General features: G+C 42.0%; 2 protein-coding genes and 1 pseudogene across 2 annotated transcripts in view; all 3 read left to right on the plus strand.

Annotated features, from left to right (window-relative positions):
- Positions 1–16,391, plus strand: part of DNAH7 (dynein axonemal heavy chain 7) — a 260,963-nt gene that overhangs the window by 221,428 nt on the left and 23,144 nt on the right. Inside the window, 1 exon segment of the mRNA XM_064372762.1 lies at positions 2,679–2,840. Within this exon segment, the coding sequence (XP_064228832.1) occupies positions 2,679–2,840 (162 nt within the window).
- LOC135273682 (neurofilament heavy polypeptide-like) lies at positions 6,134–8,398 on the plus strand (annotated as a pseudogene).
- LOC110567687 (heterogeneous nuclear ribonucleoprotein A1-like) lies at positions 13,885–14,984 on the plus strand. Its single transcript, XM_021667832.2, has one exon. The coding sequence runs from the start codon at positions 13,885–13,887 to the stop codon at positions 14,845–14,847; it is 963 nt and encodes a 320-aa protein (XP_021523507.1). The 3' UTR covers positions 14,848–14,984.

The following is a 16,391-nucleotide window of genomic DNA, read 5'->3' on the forward strand; positions in this document are numbered from 1 at the left end:
ATTTGGATGTCTTCTATTTTTTTCTCTTGCCTAATTATTCTGGCTAGGACTTCCCCTCTGTTTATTAATAAATTTCTCACTTTGGGTTTTTTTTTTATGTTTTCTCATGATTACATTCAGGTGATTCATTCTTAGCCAAGATATTCCACAGGTGGTGATGTATGCTCAGAGAACACATCTGTAGGCACATAATGCCATTTGTCCCTCATTGATGACACTAATTCTGATCACTGAAACAAAGTATTGCTTGATTTCCTCAATGTAAATAACTACTTTCCCCTTTGCTACTAATAATCAGCCTGTGGGGGAGATACTTTAGCACCATGAAAATATCCCGTTCCTCATCAAAATCCAGCCCCAACCTGATTTAGTAATCATTAATGATTCTTACCTGATCCAGTTATTCCTGTGATGATTGCAAAAATATTATTTCCCACCTGAGAGCTCCCTTCCACATTTGACACTTTGGACTCTACTATAAGCAGCAATTCTCCCGTCTCCACCATTTGTTTATCTATTAATTGGCATGGACTATGAATTCCTAGCTTCCCCCCACCCAATGGTACATTAAGTATTTTCATTGCTATACTGGAGTCTTTTGGTACTCAGATTGTTCCAGACTTGGTCAGTTAGGGCTCCAAACTGCTTCCTCTGTACTTGGCATATGTTCCATATTTTTAAAAAATATTCTATTATCTGATGATTAGTAGCAGTAGTACCTCTTACTTTCTGGCATAAGATGTTCCAGGCTCATGGTATACCTGTCTTGCTCCAGCCTTGGAATCAGCCATTTTTCTGAAGAACCCAGTTTCCTTTTAAAGGAGAATGGCCTTAGAGACCAGGGTCTGGGTGTTAGAGGAGCTTATTGCTACTGCATTGTCTGTCTGCATTTTTTTGACTCTTTCAGTGGAAAGAACTTGGAGGTATATGTGTACACACTTACACAAATATACAGATACATATGCACACATGCATGCAAATATACAAGTATACATACACATGCATGCAAAGAAGTTCATGTGCACATAAATACTATATACAAATTTTAGAAGTGATGAATTCGTACCAATACCTCCAATTTCAGTCATTCTTCTCAGATATCTTTTTGCTTTTCCTCATTCCATATTTGTATGTCCCTTCTTGTGCAGTGAGAAACCTGGCTTTCAACATCAGCACATTTACTGATTAGCTCAATTCTCTAATGTATATAAAATAGTCCAGAATTAGCCCAGCATGTGTAACTACCTCTGTGGTTAAATTTATGCTGCTTTTGTTTTGTCTTCCACTTTCCCTTTCAAATTTATTCTACGAGGGAAACCATTCCCCTGCTCTTGTATAAAATATCATCTTTATGACTTCTCTGGTTACTATTAGGTAATAAAATGTTCTGGGTCATTTTAAATTGCAAAGCCAGCCTTGATTCAGAAACCAAGAAGTATAATGTAATATATTGATCATTATTTCAACTTCTATTCAAAATCTAGGTTTCCACTCCCTAGTGTCTCACCTCGGGCCTGTAGTTGGTGGGCTTCCTGTTCTTGGGGGAAGATGGAGTTGCCAACTTTCTTTTGTGACTCCCTGCACTTGATAGCTGCTGATAGAGATCGCTCAGCTCCAAATGTGCGTGAGGGCGAGGCTGGGAGAGGGAGAAGTTCCTGATGGGGGCTGCTTTTGCCTACAGCTTGCTGGACTTGGCAAAGCATTTAAAGCTGACTCTTGAGTTCTTTGTGAACTCTTCTGTGAGTTTTTTCATGGGTTCTCCTTAGGCTGCCCTGCTGGACTCTTGTGACTGTGACTCTGTCACCCTTGGCAGTGCCTCTACTTCAGATGGCGACTCCAAATCCTTCTCAGCTTCTGGGTCTCTAGCACTCTTTTCATACAGGCTTTTACTGTTGGGGTTTCCTCACCCCGTGGCAGAAGTCTTCTTGACCAGGACACCTTCAAAGTGACCCCCGGCTGCCATTCTCAGCCCACACTCCCCATCTGCTCCTTGGGATTCCCACTGGATGGGCCCACTGTTGGAGGAGTGTGGTGACTTCACTTTAACCATCCTCCCCCTACCTTCCACCCTGCCCCAGCTGCAGGGGGCATGTGTCAACTCTCCACAAGGCTCCGTCAATCCCCTCTCACTAACTCAAACTTAGAGGGTAGACCCCACACAACTCTCCCCACTGGGGGTTTGGGGAAGGGGACTCCCAGCAGAACAGCTGTTCCCTCCCAGGAAACCTCTTCACAAATCCTCTCTCAAGTTCTATTTTGCCTGTTTCCTATTCTTGTGCATTTTAGAGTGCTCTGACTAGTTTGGATTATCTCCTTTGACATTTCTCCATCGTGGTCTGGGAGCACATGTTGGAATTGTTCTGTGTTGCCTTGTAATGCTTCAGTAGGGACCTCCAAAATTTGTAAGGCAGCATTAAACTAGATGAGCCTCCCATGCTTCCTAAAAACCTGGGGTACATAGCTATGTGTGCATAGCTATGTGAACATGTACACAGATGGATATACTTTGCCTGAAGAGCTGTAGAAACACACTTAATTCTGTTATAGTCATAATTTGGGATGAATATATCCCTATGCTGTTGATAAGTGAAAGGAATTTACTTTCATTTTTAAATATGGTAAATATAACATAATATATGAGGAAAATAATGATATGGCATCATTTCTTCTCATTACAGGAGGAATTCAAGAAATTGCTTTATGGCCTGTGTTTCTTTCATGCTTTGGTGCAAGAAAGATGGAAATTCGGACCCCTAGGGTGGAATATTCCTTATGAGTTCAATAAGACTGATCTGAGAATCAGTGTACAGCAACTCCACATGTTCCTGAACCAGTATGAGGTATCATAAAAATCACAGCAAGGACATTACCTATGTTGTTCTTTATCATGTCGTAAGTGCATTACAGTAAGTGGGCACTTCTGATTAATTTCTACTCTTATAAAATGAATAGGAGAGTAGTTCCCAACAGCTTATTAAGTAGTTCTTTATTATAACAGGATATTATTACTGCTATACTAGGTACTTAGGACATCAGTTTGTCTATTGGAAACCCATGTTATGTTATTTACTTTGACAAACAAACACTTATGGAGATCCAAAAATGGTAATATTTTGGAAAGTACTTATTTTGAAAAGGACTCGAGGATGCTATTAATCAGCCAGGTTCCAAAATGTAAAAACAAACAGACCAGTTTTCTTCTTTTGTGGAGCATGACTTTATTCTTAGGGTAATGTCATTATACCATTATTCCAGAGTTTGGACCATTTGTCAGGAAAAAAACTATTTAAGCCATTGGTGTTAACCTGGAGTATAGATATGGAAAGAAGCCAAACAGCCTGATGTTGTCACATCAACCACATTTCAGCCTCTACAATTCTGATGGACACATACACACTCAGCATAGCAGTACCCTTTCTCTCTTTGCTGTTTATCAGTGGGATTTTTGACATGCCTGTACCTTTGAAGAAGTACTTGGTAAATAAATCCAAGCACCCTATAAAAATATGAAGCCTTTTTGAAAGTTAATCCTCTAAATTTTGGTAACTTTGTTCAAATTTAGTTGGAAATCTATAAAATATATCATCAATTGAATATTAAAAAGTTTTTTGAAACTTTTAGTAAATTATGACTATTTTTTAAAAGGCTTACAAACTGGAAGGCATTGGATTCTACCTCTATAAAAGAAGGAACTGAGCAAAATAAATACTGAGAGTTCAGATGGTGTATATAAACTTATGTGAAGAATATTTTATTTGAGCTACTGTGTTTAATTGGACAAATTCCTATTCTGTAGAATGTATTCATAAAGCCTTCAGTTTTGCAGCATCTAAATTTGACAAAACATTCAAAAGAATCATAAAATTAATGAGCTTTTCTCTTGTAGTAACATTTATCCAAAAAATTTACTAATGAGGGAGGCAAAAATTTAGTGATACAGTAGTCGAGCTATAATTATACTTCTCAATACAAAAAAAAAAAAAAAAGGATGAGAAGCTCTTCCATGTAGCAATTCGTTCTGAATTGCTAGTATTCAAATTGTAGAGTATATTCTAATTTAAAATATTCTATAGTGAAGAGTCAATGAAAAGTAGGCAGGTATGCAAGGCTGGTTTAACATTACAAATTCAGTTAATAAATTTGAAGGCTGAAGAAGAAAAATCATATGATCATATCAATAGATGCAGAAAAAGCATCTGAAAAAATCCAACTCATGATTTAAAAAAAAAATACTCTCAACTAGGGATGGAGGGGAGCATCCTCAACTTGCCTTAAAAAATGTACCAAAAAACCTACAGCTAATCATACTTAAATGGTGAGAAGCTAGAAGCTTTCCCACCAAGATCAGGAACAAGGCAATGATACCCTTTCTCACTACTGCTTTTCGACACTGTACTGGAAGTCCTAGCTAAACAAGACCCTGTCTTAAAAAAAGAAAAGAAAAGAACAACAACAACACGACACAGACTGGGAGAAAATGTTTGCAAAAAGACATATCCGATAAAGGACTATTAGCCAAAACATCCAACGACTCTTGGAACTCAACAGTAAGAAACAAAATACCAGATTTAAAAGGGAGTTAAAGATCTTAACAGACATCTCACTAATAAATATATACAATATGACAAGCATATGAAAGATGCTCCACGTTAAATGTCATCAGAGAAATAGAAACTAAAACAATGAGAGACCTTTATACATCTACTAGAATGGCCAGATCTGAAACATTGCTACCACCAAATGCTAACAAGGATGTGGAGCAGCAGGAACTCTCATTAATTGCTGGTGTGGGTACAGTGACTACGGAAGACACCTTAGCAGTTTCTTATAAAAGCAATTTCTTATAAATCTAAACATCCTTTTGCCATATGATCCAGCAATCATGCTCCTTTGAATTTTCCCAGTGGAGTTGAAAATTTAGGTCCACACAAAAACCTAGACATAGATATCTGTAGAAGCTTTATTCATAATTGGCAAAACTTGGAAGCAACTGAGATGTCCTTTAGTAGGTGAATGGATAAACTGTGATACATTCAGACAATGGGATATGTTTTAGTGCTAAAAAGAAATGAGATATTAAGCCATAAAATGACACGGAGAAAACGTAAATGCATATTGCTAAGTGAAAGAATACAGTCTGAGAAACCTACATAGTCTGTGATTTCAACTCTATGACATTCTGGAAAAGGCAACATTGTGGAGACAGTAAAATGATTATTGGTTCCCAATGCTTACGTGGGAAGGAAGGATGAATAGGTTGAACACAGAGGATTTTTATGTAGAGCAGCAAAAATATTCTATATGATACTCTAATGGTGGACACACAGCATTATGAATCTGTCCAAATCCATAGAAGTTTTTTTTCTTCTTCTTTAATAGGGGCAGGATTCCCAGGGCCCCTGCTGGCTACCACAGCTGCCATGTGGCCCCAGGCAAGCCACGTTCCCATGCTACTCCTCAACCAACTCCTGGGCCAGGGCCAGGGCAGACAGACGGAGGAAATTAAAATGGGAGCTGCTGGTGGCCTTCCTGCTCCCATCTCACTTCCTCTGACCACCCCTGCCCCCTGGCGTGTACCCTGTGGCCACAGTGGCAATGGCTGCTGAGCAAAACTCTCCCCCTCCATGGAAGAGTAGCTATGCCTGCACCATGGATCCAGGCAAAGCCTGCTCTGGCCAGAACCTGCTCCCAGCCGCCTGCACTAGACACACAACAACAACTGGCACTGCGCCCACAGTACAGAACTTCCCCACAAGATGCTCCAACTGAGGCAGGCAACTAGTGCCTACTCCACTCTCCCTGCAACAGAGGAGACAGGTCCAGGGAGGAAGAAGAGCCTGTCCAGCAGTGTGAGCTCCAGGAAGGCACCTCTGGTGCCCAGGCCCAGGTTAGTGAAGAGACACTACTTCAGGTAACCTTAGGAGGCAGCTTGTGGAAGCGTGAGGGAGGGCCCCAGGAAGCAGGGGGTGCCCGTTGGTGGGGGCACCTGCCCTGCTCATCCTTCCCACCCTCCATCAGCCTGGTCAAAGGAGGAGTTCCACTGCCCACATCTCTGGGCCCTTGCCCTTTTTTTTGTTTTGCACAGCCTATAAAATAGGGACACACACAGAGAAAGCAGGTCTTGTAGCTGTCTATGCTGAAAGTGGCCACTTGCTGTTACCCACAGAAGACAGTGTTCTTGGCGGGGGGCCCAGGTTGTGGGGATGCATATCCATCTATCACCTCTACCAAGGCAGGGGCCATCAGCTCCACTTCACAGATGGAGAACTGGGCCCAGAGAAGAGGGCCTGGCTTGAGGGTACTTTCCAAGCCATCTCCCATTCCAGAGCATCTCCAGGACTCCCTGGAGAGGCAGCGCTTTGAGCTAGAGGACCGTCATCAGGCCGACATTGCCTCCTACTAGGAAGCCATTCAGCAGCTGGACGCCGAGCTGAGGAACACCAAGTGGGAGATGGCAGCCCAGCTGCGAGAATACCAGGACCTGCTCAATGTCAAGATGGCTCTGGATATAGAGATAGCCGCTTACAGAAAACTCCCGGAAGGCGAAGAGTGTCGGATTGGCTTTGGCTAGATTCCTTTATCACTTCCAGAAGGACTCCCCAAAATTCCCTCCGTGTCCACTCACATAAAGGTCAAAAGCAAAGAGGAGATCAAAGTGGTAGAGAAGTCTGAGAGACAAACTGTGATTGTGGAGGAACAGATGGAGGAGACCCAAATGACTGAAGAAGAGGACATAGAGGAAGAAGGGGCTGAAGAGGAGGAGGCTGAAGGGGAAGAAGAGGAAGCAAAGTCTCCCCCAGCAGAAGAGGCTGCACCTCCAGAGAAGGAAGCCAAGTCCCCAGCAAAGGAAGAGGCAAAGTTACCAGCTGAGGCCAAGTCTCCTGAGAAGACCAAGTCCCCAGTGAAGGAAGAGGCAAAGTCACCAGCTGAGGCCAAGTCTCCTGAGAAGGCCAAGTCCCCAGCAAAGGAGGAGGCAAAGTCACCAGCTGAGGCCAAGTCTCCTGAGAAGGCCAAGTCCCCAGTGAAGGAAGAAGCAAAATCTCCAGCTGAGGTCAAGTATCCTGAAAAGGCCAAGTCCCCAAAGAAAGAGGAAGCAAAGTCCCCAGAGAAGGCCGAGTCCCCAGAGAAGAAAGAGGCAGAATCTCCAGCTGAAGTCAAGTCTCCCAAGAAGGCCAAGTCCCCAGTGAAGGAAGAAGCAAAGTCCCCTGAGAAGGCCAAGACTCTTGATGTGAAGTCTCCAGAAGCCAAGACTCCAACGGAGGAAGCAAGATCCCCTATAGACCAGGGGAAAAGGCCAAAAGCCCTGCCAAGGTGGAGGTCAAGTCCCCAGAGAAGGCAAAGTCTCTCCTGAAGGAGGATGCCAAGGACCCTGAGAAGGAGATCCCAAAGAAGGAAGAGGTGAAGTCCCCAGTGAAGGAGGAGAAGCCCCGAAGAAGGTAGAGGAAGAGGAAGCTCCCGCCACACCAAAAGCAGAGGAGAAGAAGGACAGCAAGAAAGCGGAGGCACCCACGAAGGAGGCTCCAAAGCCCAAAGTGGAGAAGGAACCTGCCATTGAAAAGCCCAAAGAGGCCAGGCGCGGTGGCTCACACCTGTAATCCCAGCACTTTGGGAGGCCAAGGTGGGTGGATCAGGAGGTCAAGAGAGACCATCCTGGTCAACAAGGTGAAACCCCATCTCTACTAAAAATACAAAAATTAGCTGGGCATGGTGGTGCGTGCCTGTAATCTCCGCTACTCGGAAGACTGAGGCAGGAAAATTGCTTGAACCCAGGAGGCAGAGGTTGCAGTGAGCCGAGATCGCGCCATTGCACTCCAGTCTGGTTAACAACAGTGAAACTCCGCCTCAAAAAAAAAAAAAAAAAAAAGCCCAAAGAATCCAGAGTCAAAGCCAAGAAGGAAGAGGCTGAAGATAAGAAAAAAGCAGCCACCCCAGAGAAGCAGGCTCCTGCCAAGGTGGAGGTGAAGGAAGACACTAAACCCAAAGAGAAGACAGAGGTGGCCAAGAAGGAACCAGATGATGCCAAGGCCAAGGAACCCAGCAAACCAGCAGAGAAGGAGGCAGCAGCACCCGCGCCCACATCCAAGAAGAAAGACACCAGGAGGAGAAGGCCACCGAGGCCAAGAAGCCTGAGGAGAAACCCACGACAGAGGCCAAAGCCAAGGAGGATGGCAAGACCCTCTCAAAGGAACCCAGCAAACCTAAGGCGCAAAAGGCTAAAAAATCTTCCAGCACAGACCAAAAAGACAGCAGGCCTCCAGAGAGGGCCACAGAAGACAAAGCCAGCAAGGGGAAGAAAGGCAGGGAGAAAGAAACGTCCTCAGCAGCCAGAGAAACTAGAAGTGTCCCGGAGCTCAAAGATCGGAGTCATGCAATTTTCGCTTTTTCTCTCTTTATGTAAGAAGAAACTGCTTAGATGACGGGGCCTCCTTCTTCAAACAGGAATTTCTGTTAGCAGTGTGTTAGCAAGAGAGGGTACTGCCAGCCCCCTGCCCCTACACCCTCCCCAGGCGATGGACAATTATGTTATGATAGCTTATGTAGCTGAATGTGATATATTCTGAATGCCACACGTAAACACTTGACTGTAAAAACTGCCCCCTCCTTTCCAAATAAGTGCATTTATTGCCTCTGTGTGCAACTGACAGATGACTGCAATAATGAATGAGCAATTACAACACATTATGCTTGAGATAACCTATTCCCAAATGCCTTCTGTTTTCCAAAGGAGTGGTCAAGCCCTTGCCCAGAGCTCTCTATTCTGGAAGAGGTAGGTCCGGGCACTGGCCACTGAATTATGCCAGGGCACACTTTCCACTAAAGTCCACTTTGCATCTGTGCAATAAAACCAAGTGCTTATAAAATGAAAAAAAAAAAAACAAAAAAAAGGAACCTGCCGTAGAAAAGCCCAAATAATCCAAAGTCGAAGTCAAGAAGGAAGAGGCTGAAGATAAGAAAAAAGCAGCCACCCCATAGAAGGAGGCTCCTGCCAAGGTGGAGGTGAAGGAAGACACTAAACCCAAAGAGAAGACAGAGGTGCGCCCCAGCCCCACACACCTCGGGGTGGTCTTCACCCTGTATTTGACAGGGCTCCACAGCCAGTCGGTGCTGCAGCCATCAGAGGGGTAGGAGGGTATGCCGAGCACCATGGCTGGCTGTAGCTTGTCACACAGGTTGATGGGCTGGTCCTCGGCCACAGTGAAGTCCGTGGGGGCCACTGACTGGCGCCATTGCCATTCATCAACCAGGAGTGAACCCTAATGTCAGCTGTGGCCTTTGAGTCCTAATGAATGCTGCATCAGTGTAGGCTCATTATTTGTAACACATGTGCCACTCTGGCAATGGATGTTGATATTGGGGGAGTCTATGCATGTATGGGGACAGGGAATATGTGGGAAAACCTCATACCTTTTCTCCATTTTGCTGTGAACCTAAAACTGTTCTACAAAAATAGTCTTTTTTAAAAAAATGTATAAATCAGTGAAAAAAATTGGTTAGCTATAAGTGATTTGGAACATGCCGTGCTAATTTGGTGGTTATTCTGTTGTTATTCGTGTGCTTTTCAGAGACTGTTTTTGCATTTTAAAAAGATCACTCTTGCAAAAGAATGGAGAGTGGATTTAGAGAGACTTAGCTGATGGGCTGGTTTCAGGAGATGCTAGGAGTTGAATTGAAGTCTTAATCCATGGTAATTCAAAATGTGACGTTATTTTGGGATGGGGCCATTGTGGGTTTAATTAGTTAAGTTAAAATGTGGTCATATGGGAGAATGGTGGCCCTTAATCTAATATGATGAGCGTCATTATAAAAAGAGGGAAATCTGAACACACACAGAGGAAAGACAGCCATGTGAAGACAGAGGCAGAGATTGGAGTTGTGCTGCCGTAAGCCAAGGGACACCTGGAGCTACAACTAGAGGAGGCTGGGAAAGATCCTTACAGAGGCTTGGGGGAGAGTGTGGCCCTGCCAATCCCTTGATTTCAGACTTCTAGGCTCCAGCACTGTTAGACAACACACTTTTATCATGTTAAGCCACCTACTGGTGCCACAGGAAAATAATACAGAGAACTTGCCATGATAACCCACGCAGATGACAATAAGAGTCTAAACGAAATCATTTGAGCAAGATTAGGGAACGTGGTAGAGATACAATGGGTATGTAGGGGAAAACGCAGGACCTCCTAATTTATACCAGGACATGCTCTACTGGGTCCTAAGTAGGTCCAGTAGATTGTTTATGGCAATGGAATAAAATATATATGCTCTAATTCTAAGTTGCTGTGAATAAAATTTAACTGGAAAAAAAAATAAGGTTGAGGAATTTGGGAAGCCCTTGCTCTGTATCTTAGAAATTTGTCCTTGGTAGGTTCCCTCCACCCCAGTCAGGAATAAAGAGCAAAAGCAAGCCCTTAGAAAGGTGAAATCTATAGGCAAACTGCAGGCCTTCAAGAGGAATCAAACATTAATAGGAACTTGCAGGAACAAATATTTCACAAAAGTGATCCCTGGCATACAAGTGTTATGGCTGAAATACTTCAAGCGCTTATTTCTGGTCTAGTGCTGGGTGTCCATGGAGCTGTTATAACATTATGTGCTTTGTAAAAAGTAATAGGTTAAGGAATATACAAAAATTTGGAAAGAAAGCAAAATAAGGAGTGATTACTTTTTGGAATCCTGCTTTCATGAAGAATTACTAAATGTTGCTGTTCTCTATTTTCCGTTCTTTGCCTGCATCAAAGTAATAGAACCACCATCCACCCAGCCCCCAAGCTAGAACTCTGGCAGTCATTGATGCTGTTATTCCTTATCCCTTTCCACCTGTATCCTCCTCCCACCACCTGCCAGCTCCTGGCCCTGTCCCCTGCCCTGCACTGTGTTACTACAGTCTCCTTGCTCTTCTCCCTGTGTGATGTGTTCTTTCACGTCTCTGAGCTTGGTCTTTTCTCCTATTCTGAGTACCCTTTCCTGTGCTCAGTCCTTGTCTACTTTTGGGACTCCTTCTTGAACAGTCAACTCAGATGCAGGAACCACATCTGCCTCCCCTCAGCACATTTCTGCATCCACTGTGGCTGAGACTCACTCTGTCCAGCCTCACATTGAGAATCCTTATCACTACGATGATAACCTGATAAGAGCAGGAGGGGATTCCAGATTTTTTCGGTTTTCTGTGGTTTACCTGCTCATCATCTCTGTGATCCTGTCCCTAAGATTCTTGGCACAGTGATCAGAAACATGAGTGCCCAGGCCCCAGTTTGCTCTGGCCGCCTTAACAGAGTTGGTGATGCATGTAGTTTACTGGGAACTGCAAACTTTTGCTAAGAAGTAGAGCGCGTTTTGCCAAATCATGAACCACTAGAACATATGGTGACTCTGATTTGTTTACTTCTGCATTCTCAGTGCCAAAACAACGTATGTAGTTATACAGACTCCGCGAGTGTCTGTTTAATGACTGAATGATAATAAGTGGGAAGATCTTCAAGCTCTCAGAAACAAAAATGGCAACACTACTATATGTAGAAATTTGGCTTAATAGCAGCATTTAAAATGAATAGAAAACAGAAGAGGTATTCAATAAATGAAGTTAGAATAATTGGTTATTTGCTAAAGTAGATTCCTCATATATAATTGCTGTTAGATCAAAAAAGGCTAAATAGAAAAAATTAAAGTATGAAAGAAGAAAATTTAGGTGAATATATATTATCTACTTGGCAGATGGGCAATTGCTTTGTCATTCTTGTTTTGGTAGGGGGTATGTGGCGGGGGGCGTGCGTGTGCATAAGACCCACCTCTCAGCCCCCATTCTGACCGTAACTGATCTTCAAGGCAACCATTTTCACAGCCTGGGGTATCTGTGCCTGGACATTTTCCTGTGCATCTATAGATACACATATATAAACACAATATACACATAATTTTTCTTTCTCAAAGACATAGTCTACATGTTAATCTTCAGCTTACTTTTTTTACTCTACATATGTTGTAGATAACTTTCAAAGTAGAGATCTTTGTTTTAATGCCCGCTTACACAGCATTTCTCCTTTTTTGATAATTAAGATTTTCTTCTCTTTTCTTTTTGTTTTTTGCTAATTAAGGTTAAAATGAACTTCTTATATAACCGTGAATACCAGTTGTTGACTTCAAGACCTGTTTTCACCTTCTCTCTCCAGCTGCTCATTGTCTCAACCCTCTTGTAATAAGGAACAGGGAAGCAATTCAAGCAGCAAACTGCTACTGTTTCTAGAAATGTTAGTCAGTCTACACTCCCACCAACCCACCCGCCCCTGGAGAAAACACTCCTCAATTTAATTGGCCCTGGTTTTGACCCAACGGCTGAGAGAAACAACAGATAGCATTTACCTCGTGGACTCTCAGGGGCATGTTGGCCAAGCGTAACCCTTATGCAGTTCTCCTCCTCCACATCTCATCTATGTCTACAACACAAAGCCTTCTCAGGCGCTAGCTGATCCACCTCTACCTCATTTACTACTTACTTGATTTGCATGTGAGTTTTCTTATTTTTCATTTTTATGGGATGAGGGCCTATCAGTAGCACAAGGCCAAGCAGCATGTGCGTCTCGTCAGACTGCTCACATTTGCAGTTGGAAGCACGTAAATGTTGTGCGATTCTTCCTGATTCTATTTGTTTTTTCACAAGGGCTTTGTCACTGATAACATGTTCTCCCAAATTCATGTTCTACCAAATAGCAAGTCTTACAATTTCTAGCTCCTAATTCAATAAATTTCCCCTCTCTAATCACTACTACTTAACCTAGTGCTACTGTTTTTACTTGAAAGTGGGATCACTAGAATGTGGGATCTATGCACTTTAGATCTTTTCCCCCCCTTGGGTAAGACTGAACACTTCAGATTTTAGTAGGTAACAGTAAGAAGGACATAGAAAGCTCAAAAATGATGAAAACATTCTCAAGAGATTACTATATTTTAGTATAAGAATAAATTATATATATATATATATATATATAGAGAGAGAGAGAGAGAGAGAGAGAGAGAGAGAGAGGACATATTTATGTTTTGAGACAGAGTTGCCCAGGCTGGAGTGCAATGGCACGATCTCAGCTCACTGCAACCTCTGCCTCCTGAGTAGCTGGGATTACAGGCATGTGCCACCACATCCAGCTAATTTTTATATTTTTAGTAGAGATGGAGTTTCACCATGTTGACCAGGCTGGTCTCAAACTCCTGACTTCAAGTGATCCACCCACCTTGGCCTCCCAATGTGTTGAGATTACAGGCATGAGCCACCGTGCCTGGCCTAGTATAAAATATTTTAAAATATTGCTATATTAAAAGATCATAAATACCATAGAAGTAAAAGAGAAATAAAAATGGAGAAAATATATAAAATCTTATCTGAAAGTCTGATTCAATATCTTTACAAAGAGCTTTTGAATAAGAAAAAAAGATATTCAAATTAGAAAAACACATAAAAGATCACAGTGAATAATTTATAAAATAAGAAATACAAATGGTGAATAAAAATTTTGAAAGTGTCAATGCCAAAAACAAAATTAAAAATAATTATATTGTTGTCAGTTTTTTTTCCTAAATAATAATACACTCTTTTATTGACAGCAATGAGAAATAGAATTTTATGTACTGCTGGTGGGTGTGTATTTGTGCTCAAGATAAAAGAAATTGCGATGTGAAAAATCAACACCATCGCATTAGTAAACATTAAAAAATTCTATACGCTAGAGAACATAATACAATAATTTTTTAAACTAAATAGAAAAAATATTTCCCCAAATTTGAAAAATAAAAGCTTATAAAAGAGTATATAGAAAGAAGTACTATTAAAACTTTAGCCTTTCTGCCCGTGGATGCTGCCGAAGAAGCATCATTAAAGTCTCTCTTCTCCCTGTGATCATGTCTAAGTCAGAGTCTCCTAAAGAGCCGGAACAGCTCAGGAAGCTCTTCCTTGGAGGGTTGAGCTTTGAAACAACCAATGAGAGCCTGAGGAGCCATTTTGAGCAATGGGGAACGCTCACAGATTGTGTGGCAATGAGAGATCCAAACACCAAGCGATCCAGGGGCTTTGGGTTCGTCACATATGCAACTGTGGAGGAGGTGGGTGCAGTCATGAATGCAAGGCCACACAAAGTGGATGGAAGAGTTGTGGAACCAAAGAGAGCTGTCTCAAGAGAAGATTCTCAAAGACCAGGTGCCCACCTAACTGTGAAAAAAATATTCGTTGGTGGCATTAAAGAAGACACTGAAGAACATCACCTAAGAGATTATTTTGAACAGTATGGAAAAATTAAAGTGATTGAAATCATGACTGACAGAGGCAGTGGCAAGAAAAGGGGCTTTGTCTTTGTAACCTTTGATGACCATGACTCTGTGGATAAGATTGTCATTCAGAAATACCATACTGTGAATGGCCACAACTGTGAAGTTAGGAAAGCCCTGTCAAAGCAAGAGATGGCTAGTGCCTCATCCAGCCAAAGAGGTCGAAGTGGTTCTGGAAACTTTGGTGGTGGTTGTGGAGGTGGTTTCAGTAGGAACGACAACTTTGATCGTGGAGGAAACTTCAGTGGTCGTGGTGGCTTTGGTGGCAGCCATGGTGGTGGTGGATATGATGGCAGTGGGGATGGTTATAATGGATTTGGTAATGATGGAGGCAATTTTGGAGGTGGTGGAAGCTACAATGATTTTGGCAGTTACAACAATCAGTCTTCAAATTTTGGACCCATGAAGGGAGGAAACTTTGGAGGCAGAAGCTCTGGCCCCTATGGTGGTGGCAGCCGATACTTTGCCAAACCACGAAACCAAGGTGGCTATGGCGGTTCCAGTAGCAGCAGTAGCTATGGCAGTGGCAGAAGATTTTAATGAGGAAACAAAGCTTAGCAGGAGAGGAGAGCCAGAGAAGTGACAGGGAAGCTACAGGTTACAACAGATTTGTGAACTCAGCCAAGCACAGTGGTGGCAGGGCCTAGCTGCTACAAAGGAGACATGATTTAGACAAATACTCATGTGTATGGGCAAAAAACTTGAGGACTGTATTTGTGACTAATTTTATAACAGGTTATTTTAGTTTCTGTTCTGTGGAAAGTGTAAAGCATTCCAACAGAGGGTTTTAATGTAGATTTTTTCTTTTTCTTTTTTTTTTTTGCACCCATGCTGTTGATTGCTAAATGTAATAGTCTGATCGTGATGCTGAATAAATGTCTTTTTTTTTAATGTGCTGTGTAAAGTTAGTCTACTCTGAAGCCATCTTGGTAAATTTTCCCAACAGTGTGAAGTTAGAATTGCTTCAGGGTGATGCCAGGTTCTATTTGGAATTTATATACAACCTGCTTGGGTGAAGAAGCCATTGTCTTCAGAAACCTTGGTGTAGTTGAACTAATAGTTACTGTTGTGACCTGAAGTTCACGAGTAAAAGGGATTACCCAAGCAAAATCATGGAATTATTGGTTATAAAGATGATTGTTGGCACATCCTATGCAATATATCTAAATTGAATAATGGTACCAGATAAAATTATAGATGGGAATGAAGCTTGTGTATCATCCATTATCATGTGTAATCAATAAATGATTTAATTCTCTTGGAAAAAAAAAAAAACTTTAATAGGGCAAGGTGCAGTGGTTCATGCCTGTAATCCCAGCACTTCAGAGGCAGTGGATTGCCTGAGCCCAGGAGTTCGCGATCAGCCTGGGCAATATGGTGAAACCCTACTTTTACATAAAATACAAAAATTAGCCAGGCATGATGGCTTGTGCCCATAGTCCCAGCTACTTGAGAGGCTGAGGTAGGAGGATCTCCTTAACCCTGGAGGTGGAGGCAGTGAGCCCTGATTGCACCACTGCACACCAACCTGGGTGACAGAGTGAGACTCTGACTCAAAAAACAACCAAAATCCCCCACAGAACATGACACATGTTCTCCTAAATTCACTGCCTTAAGTTCCAGTTTTACCAAGTAACAATAGGATAGGAAAAATAGTCTAGTTTACAAAAAACAAATATTATTAAACATATGAAATAACTATGAACCTCACTATTCTAGAAATGCAAATTGAAATAATATTATCACTGACCCACCATATTAGCAAAGATTTAAAAACTGGCTGCTACAAATGCTTCAGCTTTTTGGAAAAGCAGAGTGGTAATGTTTATAAATTGCTTTTTATAAGATTCTTTTTTTTTTTTTGGAAAAAAGTAATTTCAGGAATCTGGACTAAAGGATCATTAGACATTTTAAGAAATGTATATTTAATGAAATATAATTCAACACATTAAAAAATTAGAAGCAACAAAAGTGTTCAATATTAGAAAACAGTTATTAAAAATAGTATTTTCAAAGAATGTTTCATGAAATGGTAAAAGAAATCATGTAAGAATTTGTGAAAAAATAAGTGCACAATTTTGTGT

This window comes from Aotus nancymaae, unplaced genomic scaffold (assembly GCF_030222135.1).
Source record: "Aotus nancymaae isolate 86718 unplaced genomic scaffold, 86718_ANA_hifiasm-v0.15.2.pri h1tg000008l, whole genome shotgun sequence".
NCBI lineage: Eukaryota > Metazoa > Chordata > Mammalia > Primates > Aotidae > Aotus > Aotus nancymaae.

Excerpts from the sequence above, each read along its gene's own strand:
- LOC110567687 (XM_021667832.2), top strand. The coding sequence starts at position 13,885 with ATGTCTAAGTCAGAGTCTCCTAAAGAGCCGGAACAGCTCAGGAAGCTC.